The 12,085-nt window shown below is 41.4% G+C and overlaps 1 protein-coding gene across 1 annotated transcript; it reads right to left on the bottom strand.

Moving 5' to 3' along the window:
* Positions 1 to 1,150: 1,150 nt before the first annotated feature.
* LOC121012005 (L-lactate dehydrogenase B chain-like) lies at positions 1,151 to 2,144 on the bottom strand. Its single transcript, XM_040446778.1, has 2 exons — positions 2,065 to 2,144; positions 1,151 to 1,814 (listed from the first exon to the last, which is right to left on the bottom strand). Exons 1-2 carry the CDS (start codon positions 2,142 to 2,144, stop codon positions 1,253 to 1,255), a joined length of 642 nt encoding a protein of 213 aa, XP_040302712.1. The 3' UTR covers positions 1,151 to 1,252.
* Positions 2,145 to 12,085: the final 9,941 nt, after the last annotated feature.

Genomic DNA, 12,085 nt, shown 5'->3' with positions numbered 1-12,085 from the left:
CCCCGCTCATGCTCTGTCTCTCTCTGTCCCAAAAATAAATAAACGTTGAAAAGTTTATTATTTATTTTGAAAGAGACAGAGCCAGCACCAGCAGGGGAGGGGCAGAATTCTTTCCCTCCAGAGAGGGAAAGATAGAGAATTCCAAGCAGGCTCCACACTGCCAGTACAGAGCCAATACAGGCTGGAACTCATGAGACTGTGAGATCATGACCTGATCCAAAGTCAAGAGTCAGATGCTTAACTGACTGAGCCCCCTAGGCACCCCGGAATTAACCATTTTAAAGTGAATGATTCAGGTACTTAGTACATTCACAGTATTGTGCAACCACCACCTTTATCCAAACATTTCCAATCACTTGGAAGTTAAACTCCTTACCCATTAAGGAATTTCTCCTCATTTCCCCTCCTTCCTCTCCCTCTCCCCCATCTCTATGCATGTATCAATTCTGGATATTTCGTATAAATGGAATCGTACAATGTATGACCATTTGTGTCTGGCTTCCTTCGCTTAGCATAATGCTTTGAGGCTCATTCATATTGTACCATATGTTGGTACCTTATTCCATTTTGCAGTGAAATAATACTCCGTTATATGTATGTATATCAGTTTATCTACTCATCCATTGGTGGACATTGTATTGTTTACACCTTCTAGCCATTGTAAATAGTGCTGCTACAAATATGTGTGTACCTGCACTTGCTTGAGTATCTGTTTGCAACTTTTTTTTTCTAGCAGCACACTATGATAGTTTTATTTGTTTAAGGGCTCCTGTTGCAAGCATGGGCTTTGAGACCGTGAGCCCAGATGTGCATAGTTAGGAAGATAAAAGCAAACCGTGATCCATGTACCTGGGTGAAAACTAAAGGTCTCACGGTTAATCACGTTGTAGGGTTTAAATTTCTACAGCCCAGAAGCCAGAAGTCACAGGTGAATTTTAGGTCTTTCTGGATGACCCATAAGGTCTCTGCCCCTTAAATCATCCTTCAGCTTCCAGTTGGTAATGCTGGGTAATCCTTGAGCATTCAGGAAACACGGAAGGCTCAGGAAGACTTCGTTCTCAGTGCCATACATTTCCTTCACCATTGTGGACATTGGATGAATCCTGGATAGATTTTTCAACATGGATTCAGTGAGATCAGTCACACTTGATCCAGTAGCCCTGTTGGTATATCCTTTTAGCTTGATGACCTCATAGGTACTTTCAACCTTTCTTCCAAGTTTCACTGCTACTGCCTCCTCCCAAGTCTGGATTCAGTTCCTGGAGAGAAACCCCTCCACATGCACTCCACTCCACCCAGACACGCTTGAGTTGCCATGTTCTCCCCAAATCCATCCACGGCAACTTCTGGGATGGATGCCAACTTTTTCAGCCACATGACAACAAAACCTAGCAGAATTCAGATTATTACACCCACTTCCAATCACATGGTGCTTGGGTAGCCCACTTAATTCCCTGGTAACATATGTGAGAATATCCACTGGGCTGGAAACCTCAATTATGGTGGAGTCAGGACTGTACTTGACTAGCTGAGAAATAATACATTTGAAGACATTAATATTCCTCTGCACCAGATTGAGACGGCTCTCTCCCTCCTGCTGGAGGACTCCTGCAGTTACCACCACAGTCTTAGAATTGGAAATAACAGAGTAATCTTTATCTGCCATAATGTTAGGTGTCTGAAAACATAAGCTCCCATGTTGCAGATGCATCATTTCTCCTTTGAGTTTATCTTCCAAAACACCCACAAGGGCAAGTTCATCAACCAGAGACTTTCCTAGAACGCTGATGGCACATGCCATATCGACTTGTCCTGTTGGACAGGACACTGCAGTGTTATTTTTTTTTAATTAAAAAACCTTTTTTTAATGTTTATTTATTTTTGGGAGAGAGATAGACATGGCATGAATTGGGGAGGGGCAGAGAGAGAGGCAGACACAGAATTGGAAACAGGCTCCAGGCTCCGAGCTGTCAGCATAGAGCCCAACGCGGGGCTCAAACTCACGAGCCACAAAAACATGGCCTGAGCCGAAGTCAGATGCTTAATTGATTGAGCCACCCAGGTACCCCTACAGTGGTCTTATTGTTTGGGACAGTTTCCTCTTCTGCAACTGGTGCAATCAGTTTTTCCTCAAGAGTTGCCATTGCGCCTGGGAGAAAGACGGCTGTAAGAGTCACACGAAGAAGACAATGTCATCCGTGTGCATCTCCTTGGGTGCAGGGTCTGCTTAAGTTTTTTCATATAGACCCAAGGGTGGAATTATAGAGCCATATGGTAATTTTATGTTTAATCTTTTGAGGAACTACTGAACTGTAAGTGGCCCAACCATTCTGTATTCTCCCCAGCAATGTACAAACCTTTCAATTTCTTCAAGTTCTCACCAATACTTTTTATTAGTATTATAGCCACCCTAGTGGGTGTGAAGGCACCTCCTTGTGGTTTGAATTTGCATTTTTCTAACTAATTAAAATTGAGCATCTTTTCCTGTGTTTGTTGGCCGCATATTTATCTTCCTTGGAAAAATGTCTATTTTGTCCATTTTTAAGTTGGGTTGCTTACCTTTTATTGTGTGAGAATTTTTTACATAATCGGGATACTAGACTGTGATCAGGTGTATCATTTGCAAAAATTTTATCCCATATGTAGGTTGTTTTTTCAGTTTTTTGATAATGTCCTTTGGCGTTTTTAATTTCTTTTTAATTTTTTTGATCTTCATTTATCTTTGAGAGAGACAGAGACTGAGACAGAGAGTGAGCAAGAGGAGGGGCAGAGACAGAGGGAGACACAGACTCTGAGGCAGGCTCCAGGCTCCGAGCTGTCAACACAGAGCCTGACACGGAGCTCGAACTCATTGACTGTGAGATCATGACCTGAGCCAAAGTTGGACGCTTAACCAACTGAGCTACTGAGGTGCCCTTGGTGTTTTAAATTTCAATGGACATTTGATTTATCTGTTTGTGGCTGTTGCTCATGCTTTTGGTGCCATATCTAAGAATCCATTGTCGAATCCAAGGTCATGATTTACACCCATATTTTTTTCTAGTAGTTTTTTAGTTTTGGCCCTTGTGTTTAAGTCTTTGATTCATTCTGAGTTAATTTCTGTATGTAATATAAGGTAAAGGCCCAACTTCATTCTTTTGCTTGTGGATATCCAGTTTTCCCAGCAGATTTGTTGAAAAGGCTGTCCGTTCCTATGGATTGTCTTGGGACCCTTGTTGAAAATTAGTTGACCACATATGTGAGGGTTTATTTCTGAGTTCTCTATTCTATTCCATTGGTCTATGTGTTTATCCTTATGCCAGTACCACATAGTTTTTTTATTACTGTAGCTTTAGAGTAGACTGTGAAATTTAAAAATGTGAGTTCGTTCATTTCAAGATTGTTTTGATGATTTGGAGCCCCCTGTAATTCCATGTGAATTTAAGGTTTTGCTTTTCCATTTCTTCAAAAATGGCCATTGAAATTTTGATTGGGAATGCACTGAATCTATAGATATTTTTGAGTAGTACCGACGTCTTAACAATATCAGTTCTTCCAATCGACGAACATAAGATGTTTTTCCATACATTTAGGTCTTCTTTAATTTCTTTCAGCAATGTCTTGTTGTTTTCAGTATATAAGCCATTCACCTCCTCAGTTAAGTTTGTCTTTAGATATTTTATTGTTTGGGATGCTATTATAAATGGAATTGCTTTCTTAATTTCCTTTTCGGATTGTTCATTCTTGGTGTGCTGAAACACAAATGATTTTTACGTGTTGAACTTGTATCTTGCAACTTCGCTAAGTATATTACCTCCGGTTGCTATTGTGTAGATTCTTTGGATCTTCTACACGTGGCATCGCGTCACTTGCAAAAAAGATCGTTTATTTCTTTCCAATATGAATGCTTCTTATTTATTTTGCTTGTCTAATTGCTCTGGCTAGGACTTCCAGGACAATGTCGAACAGCAGTGGTGAAAGTTGCCATCGCTGTCTTGTTCCTGATCTTTGTCCGTGATGTCACCCCTTAGCTCTTGTTTTGAGGGTCTTCTGCCTCAGGACACCTGGTTTCCCAGATACAGGACAGTAGTTTCCTCTGAAATAAAGCTTTTGTAGCCATATGGGTTGAAGTAATGAATCCTGAAGCCTTTATAGAGCCCAAACATACCTATTTCTGATGGTCAGTGAGAAAACAGGCAGGATCTAGAAAGAGGGCTGTGCTTTATCTGTTGACCATAATAAGACCTAAGCATGTAAACAAGATTTTTTCACTTTGGTGCTCTCAACAGCTCGCCATCTGCAAATGTGGCTCTGAGCATGGTACAGGCAAGTGACTGCCTAGGTTCCATGACTGAAAGAACTGAACCTGAACCTTGTTCCTCAGGCCACTGCTTGGTTTTCAATCCCTGACTTGGAAACTTCCCAAGCATAGTTCCAGAAGAGCCCTTGGGCATTCGTTCCTTCCCTTCACATTTCCCCCCACTCTGGCCGCACTTGTCAAGGTAGCACGTGAACTGTCTGCTTACTGGTGTGGATTAGACCTTGGTTGTCCCTGATGTTCTTTAGTTTTGTGGTGGCGACTTTCAGGAGCTTCCCATTTGTTGGTAAATAAAACCCTGCCCATCTCAACTGCCACCAAAGCGGATAGGCTGAGCCTTGACAGCGCACCCCAAGTCCTCTAGGGGGCACTGTTGGCCCCAACTGCAAGATCCTTAAACTACACCAAGTCCTTACCTGCCCATGGATACATTCCAGTGCCATATGGGGGCCCGGATGCCAACACAGGGCCAACCTGAAGTCTGGCTAGCTCACGTTCTCTGCTTCATGTATATATTTCTTCTTTAAATAAAGTCAAATAAAATGCCTACCCTTGTAAAATGCAAACAATACAAGAAATGCTGAAGGTAAAAGATTATGTTTATCCTTGTGTCTCCTAACTAGTAGATCCAACACCCCCGAGTGTGCTTAGGAGAGCTTGTCTGTGTTGCTCCAAATGAATCAAGGATTCGGCACATGGGAGGCACGCAGTCACCACAGAATCTGCCTTCAGAGGGTCCCAATTACGTCCCAGGTGTGCCATTCACTGTTGAGCTAGCTGGATGGCCTTCAGCTCATTGCTCTACTTGTTACACGGGGATAATTATAACACATATCCTCCAGCGTGGCTTTTAGGGTTGAGTGAAAAGTGCTGGGTCTACCCTTATGTTTGGCACAAAGTGACTTTCAGTACTGGGGGGCCATGAGTGAGGTGAGAACGTGTCTGAGCCTGGGTAAGCACAACAGCAAAAAACACAATCCCCAAAATAAGAAAGGGGTCTCTGCTAGAGCCCCCAGAGGCCCCCTCCCCCCCTCCATGGCCCCCTGCCTCTCTGAGCTCTGCAGAGGCCAAGGAAGCTGGCAAATCTCCTTGTTCAGGCTGACAGCTTCCTTTATCTGCCCGCATGACTGCCACCCCTGTTTCCTTTTCTGCTGGGGCTTCTGTCTGTTTATCTGAGACAATCAGTTCTGATAATCTGAGCTCCCTCTTACCTTGAGTCTGGACCTGTGCTACTCCGTGCACAGGCTGCTTCCTCCCCTAGTCAGAACCACAAGTGCTAACCCTATGACCTTGAGACTCAAGATACAAGAAGGCATTGCCCAGCTGAGGTTTGGGGGACATCTTCCCCTGTGGTTGTGGTTGTGTTTATTCCTTTTCTAGTCTTTACTACCCCTCCCATTGCTTAAGGCTGGGGTGGGGGGTAGGCAGCGATGCTTAGACTGGAGCTCCAACCGGATCTGGCAATAGGATATAGGAGGTCTATGGACTTGGGCAGGGAAATATATTACATCTTAATTTTCACCAACTGATGGTTGAAATTTAGTATTTCTTCCCATTATGAAAATAATCATCATGCCCTAATGGAATTAACAATAACTGATTTTGTCACCAATAGAATTAATAGATATTTCACATGCAAATGATAGATTATTTATGCTTATCATGACTTGAAAATGAGAGTCATTATTAGACCCACAGCTAGATCTTGTATTTAATACAGAGCTTTTCAGAGCATTGGTCTGTGGCCTACCGCCAGTCCACACACCATTAGAGCTTCATGACAAGGGAATATAGGAATTGAGTGTAAACACTTAGAAGCTTTTATAACAATTTGACAAAATAATGTTTTTTTGAATCATATAAAAATTGGGTTTTGTCTTTCAAATGATCTTTTATTTCATATTTTTATTCAATTTGTAAAAGTTGATAGTCTGAGATGGATTAGGTAAGTAAATTAGTCCTTCCCCACAGAAAGTGTGAAAGCGTGATTTAATGCATTCACAAGGAAGCATACATCAAAAAATATCTTGATAACTATGTTTCAGCATAGTTGGTTTCCTTTGTTGTTCTGTGCTGTTTTATTTAAAACACTATTCTGAAGTAGGATCAGTTTGCGTCACTGGAAGGCCAATGGAATCCACGGCAGAGAATAGGTCGGGGATATTTGAGGAGGGGCTCTGGGACCCTTCATAGGCTTATACCTAAGTCTCCGAGTGGGTAGAGGCCTATCCCTCATCTCAATTCTGGAACATGAGCGAAGAGCCTTCTCCCCTCTCTCCTGGGCATGATGGGATATGTCCACTTCAGCTTCCCTCCCAACATTCCTTCCATATTTTGATTTCCCACTTCAGATGTATAGATGGATTCTCCTTCTCCTTGAGTTTATCATCACACTATGTTCTTTCTTACCATTGCCAAAATTAGGAATAACCTCTCCTAGAATGCATACTTGCCTTCACTTTCTCTATGCGTCAAGACCCAGCTGAAGCCCAACTCCTTCAAAGGAGACCAAGACAACAAGTCCATTCCACACTAATCTCTTCCTCATCTGAGCTCCTATAGGGCCATGACCTGGTGGGGTAGGTGGAAGACTGGACAGAAAGGGTGGGCAGGTAGGTGGTAGGGTGTCTATGGTACTAGATACTTGCAGCCATTCTAGCTGACATGAGAACAGTTCCAGCTGGTGAAGTAGAGGGAAGATGTTACTGAGCAATGTCAAACTGTGCCAAGTTTTAGGGAGGTGCATCTTGCAAAGGAGGAAGTTTTGCCCCCCCCCTTACTAGTATCTGTCTGTTAACAAAGGCAGAGCTGGTAATCTGCCTGTTTAGGCCACACGTGATTAGATCAAATCTACTTAAGAGTCAGAATCCCTGGTCTTGCCTGTGTGTAGGTCTCCATCTCTGGCCCTCTCTTCTGTTCTCATGGTGGACCTTTCTCTCCAGCCATTAGAGTCACACATGAGCATGTTGACCTTTGCTTTTGGCTTAGATTTGAATTCCCAAAATAGCTTTAGGAGGCCTCTGGTAACTAATGTCCGATAACCTCACCCCCAATGCAGAGCTGAGCACTTTGGATAGCTATCTCTTTATGGCTGGACTGGTGGTTTCTTCCCTAGCCTCTAGCCTTATTCTTTCCACAGACAGGCTACTTATATGCACTAACGTCTGGGATTAACATTGTGGCAGTTAGAACATAATAAATGGGACTTAGGACTGTCTGAAACTAGGGTCTGGATTAGAAGAAGACTGTTATCAATGTCCAAGCACTGGCTCCAGTCCCTTCCAACCCCCTTCACTCTCACATCTCACCATCCCCTGAAATCAAGGTCTCACTGGATTTCCAGGATGGGGAAATGAATTCAAGAGTCTTAGGGAACTATTTAGCCCTTGGGGTGTCTGCTGGAAGAAAGGAGGTGAGCACTGTGACATCTCCAGCTCAAAAAGTAAACCCTTCCTCAAATTCCATAAAGGCAAAGCTTTTTCTCCAAATTATAGCATCTTCTCCAACCACCTTCTGAGTTTGCTTTCTCCTATCATGACAACCACTCACCTTCCATAATAAGCAGTTGGAATCATTACTGAAGGAGGCAAATGAGTAAAGCTTTTGATGTTTCTCTTCCTCCTTCTTATCTTCCTTCTCATCCGCCTTTTTCTTCTTCATCATCATCATCATCATCATCATCATCGTCTTCATTATCATTCCCATCACTAACATTTGTTACATCTTCCCACGAGCCAAACACTAAACCTAAATTACTTCATTTAATGCTTTCATTGTCCCCATGAGACACATGCTATTAATATACTGTTCTCTTTCCTACTGGAGATGTATATGTGAATGATGGTTAAGAATTCAGGTTCTGGAGTCAGAGGACTTGGGTTCAAATCTTTCTTCAATATCTATCACTCATGGGACTACAGACCAGTTACTTAAACTCTATTAGCTTCAATTTCCTCATCTATAAGTAAAGATAATATAGTGTCTACCTAGTGCTTAAGGCTACTGAATGTGCAAAAGAAAGGAGAAAAGACAGGGAAGCCTAGATATGGTTACAGAAAGACATTTCTTACAAGTAAATGGTGTGGTTTGGCTCTAAATTATGGGAAAAAGGTGAGTGATTACAAAGAATTGGTGAATTAGAAGAATTGAAACTTTGGTCCAGAAGGTTGTGAGAGGGGAGTGTCGGTGTTGCTCAGTTAAGCATCCAATTCTTGATCTCAGCTCAGGTCTTGATCTCAGAGTTGTGAGTTCAAGCCCTGGGTTAGGTCTTGCCCCGGGCATGAAGCCCACTTAAAAAAAAGAAAACGAAAAAGAAAAGAAAAAGAAGGTCATGAGCGTACATGGGCTACAATTTCCAACACTCCTGGGTTCAGAGGCTGGACAGCCATGCTAAGATGGTCACATAGCCTTGAATACGGGAATCTGGGGAATGAGTACAACTGGAAGTCAAGTGGATTCCACTGTTACCCAACTCTCCCCCTGAGGCATTCCTCCTTTGTTCTCATAGTGACTTTGTATGCTGTTGGGAATGTTGGGACAGAAGTGGCTCCCTCCCCAACTCCTGTGTCTCCCTCTGCCTTTTGGGCTCTGCTGGACCAGGTTGAGCTCATCTCCCACATAACCATTCTTATAAGTGGGAATGGGCTTGGGGTACAGAAAACCCATCTCTCTCAACTCTCTTACTCCCTCTTACATGTGCACATGCACACACACACACAGATGAAATGCTTGTACAGACTTGCTATGTATGAAAGATGTCAATGCCTGTTTTCCAAAAACTTTATGAAAGCTCCACAGCCTTATAAACAAGAAAACAGAAAGATATTCCCAGAAAACAAGATGCTTCCAGATCTAGAGGTCCCAATTTGTGGACTGGGTTCCGAAAGGATGTGTCAGTTTCAGTGGTTGGAAACTCCCATTGAAATTTTTCTTAGTAATCGTATTCTTAATGGTAGTTGTGTCCCAATAAAAGTCTATATCACTCAATGTGGCTGAAATGCTGTATATCCACAATAAAAATATGAAGCTATATTCCTTCAAAATTTATAAATAGAGCATCAAATTCTAACTCAGACTCCGAGCAAGGCTTTTTCGCCCCCTTGACTATTGGTGGTTGATAGCAAGAATACTTAGTTGAGGAGGAAAAGAGGGTTGATAAAGAACTGAATAATTTCTGGACACCAGTAGACAGGTAGCATTAAACGCTTCGGCTCAGGTCACGATCTCACAGTTGGTGAGTTTGAGCCCCGGGTGGGGATCTGTGCTGACAGCTCAGAGCCTGCAGCCTGCTTCGGATTCTGTGTCTCCCTCTCTCCCTTCCCCTCCCCCACTCTCAAAAATAAATAAACATAACAAAATAGAAATAAATAAGCAGGTCAGGCAGGTCTTTATTCTTGACTGCTACCTGGAGCTGGAGGAGAAGGTGAGGATAGAATTTGGAGATTTAAGAATGATTCAAAAGAAGGGGGGGCTATATCAAATTTGAATTTTGTATGTGTAAGTCTTTGAAGAGTCAGATACTCCAACTCAGGGTGTGCCTATATTTGCCCCCCCCCCCCCCGCCCATAACAACTGCTCATCAAGTGATTATAAAACTGAATATTTTTGTCCTATTATCACTCCCACTAACTAGAGTCTGGCATTGACTTATCAAAAAGTGGGATTTCTGGGTCTGAGGTACATTCACCCTCCTGCTGGATCAATGTGTTCCATTACTTCATGCACATATGTGAACAACCTTCTACAAACCATCACAGATCCCCTCGTCCACACCAAACTCTGTCTCTAACCAAGCCATTGAGTCCTCACACAATTGAGAAATCTGACTAAACACATGATGTGTCTACAGCAGCAGTCAGAAAGAAGAGGGAAGAATTTTGTGAATGGAGATATTTCTCTTCGCTAGACATGGCAATTCAATAAAAATGGTTATCAGATGAGTCATCCTTGACTCATCCTCTATAAATGGAAAATTCAGCCATGCAATAAAGCTTCTAGCTTTTGTTCTCTAGTCTGGAACATGTCTCAAATGATAGGTTGTTGCCTAGGGAATCAAGATGTTAATAGTTGGGTTCTTGAATAAGCAAAGTACTTCTCAGGAGAAGGTTGTCCAAAAGACACGTCATCAATACCAGAACAAAATCAAGTGCATAAAAGGCTCTTAATAAATATTTGTTGAATGAACTAATTTATGAATGGACAGGTTGATGAAGAAGAGAGGAATTAGGGATTACTCTTAATTTTCTGGCATGGGGGACAGTGCTAGGTTGCTAGGGGGTAGCATTAACTAAGTAGATATATGAGGGGGGGGTAGGTCTTAAAAATTGGTTATAGACTGTTAAATTCAATGAGTTCAATTTTGAACATGTTGAATTGAGAGGTCTGTGGGAAGTCCAAGTGGATATGTGGGTATATGTTGTATAGAGCATAAATTATGAAAATAATAAAGCCCTTGCTTATGTAAAGGTAACCTGGCCAGGATTAATTTTCCTTCCTTCCCTTGGACTTACTCAATCTTCTGTCCTTCCAGATTTTCTATTTTCCTTTCACAAACATTTCTGGGCTGTCTGTCATTTGCAAAGCTTTATCTTAGGCACTGAATATATATGAAAAGAAACCGTTTTAACTCATTCATTTAACAAACATTTTATTGAGCACCTACTATGTGCCAGACATCGTCCTGGTTGTTATCATGGTCCGTACCCTAGTGTACCAAACACAGTCCCTTCTCAGAAAGAATTTTAAATCATTTAGATTACCAGACACTAACAAAATAAGTAAATGACTGTTCAAGACCACAGATTGTTCTTTATCCCCTGCACAGGACATATATACATTAAATAAATGATTATTCTTAAATAAAATAAGTGATTTTTTCAAAATCGAAAGCTTCCTAGGAAATTGATTCCAACAGAAATCAACTGGCTCTTTCTAATTTCCATCCTGCTTGCCATTTTGAGCCTTTTAAGAATATATATTTTTAAATAGCCCTTCAATAAGCATCTTTATCCATAGTATAAGTGGTGGAAAACAAAACCTGTGAGGCTTCCTAAGGTCCAGATTCAAAGAGGAGACTGAAGGTTTTGAAAGGGTCCCTTAGTAATGGAAATGCTAATGACTACTGGAGTCCATTACTTTAATTGCTATATTTTTGCAAACCTGAGTAATAGATGATCTCATTCAATCCATCAAACACTGCTTTACAAATCCAAGAGAGTGAAAAATGAAAAACAACATTAATTCACTTATTCTGTTTTTAATGCTAATTCTGAATGTCATAACTTAACAAACAGAAACATTTTTTAAAATCTCAAAAAGAAATGCTGATGAAAAACCACAATATACACCCACCAGAATGTAGAATGGCTAAAAAAAAGTGAGAAGAGATCAAAGGTTGGCAAGGGTGGGAGGCAACTGGAATCGTCATTGGTGGTGGGAGTAAAAATCAGCTCAAACACTTTGAAAAATTGTATACAATTTCTTATAAGGTTAAATATAACGATTCTATGATTCCTAGGTACATGTGTAACAGAAATGGGTTAATATTTTCACCAAAGGCATCTACAAAAATGTCTATAGCAACATTGTACATAACATCCTAGAGTAGAAATAACCCAAGCATTCATTAACAGAATGGAGAAATAAATAGGGATATATTCATACTACTGTATATTACTACTCAAGAATGAAAAGTTCCCTACTACTGCTATCTGCAACAACATGGATGAATGTCTAGTAAAAGAAACCAGACACAAAAGAGTGCATGCTGCCCAGTTCCATTTATATGAA

This window comes from Herpailurus yagouaroundi, unplaced genomic scaffold (assembly GCF_014898765.1).
Source record: "Herpailurus yagouaroundi ecotype Mexico unplaced genomic scaffold, PumYag 196, whole genome shotgun sequence".
Lineage (NCBI taxonomy): Eukaryota > Metazoa > Chordata > Mammalia > Carnivora > Felidae > Herpailurus > Herpailurus yagouaroundi.
This window is presented reverse-complemented; position numbering and strand designations above follow the sequence as displayed.

Coding starts and splice junctions, on each gene's coding strand:
- LOC121012005 (XM_040446778.1), bottom strand. CDS start 2,144: ATGGCAACTCTTGAGGAAAAACTGATTGCACCAGTTGCAGAAGAGGAA. Junction 1,815..2,064: donor AATAAGACCACTGTAGGGGT/ACCTGGGTGGCT, acceptor GTCCTGTCCAAC/AGGACAAGTCGATATGGCAT.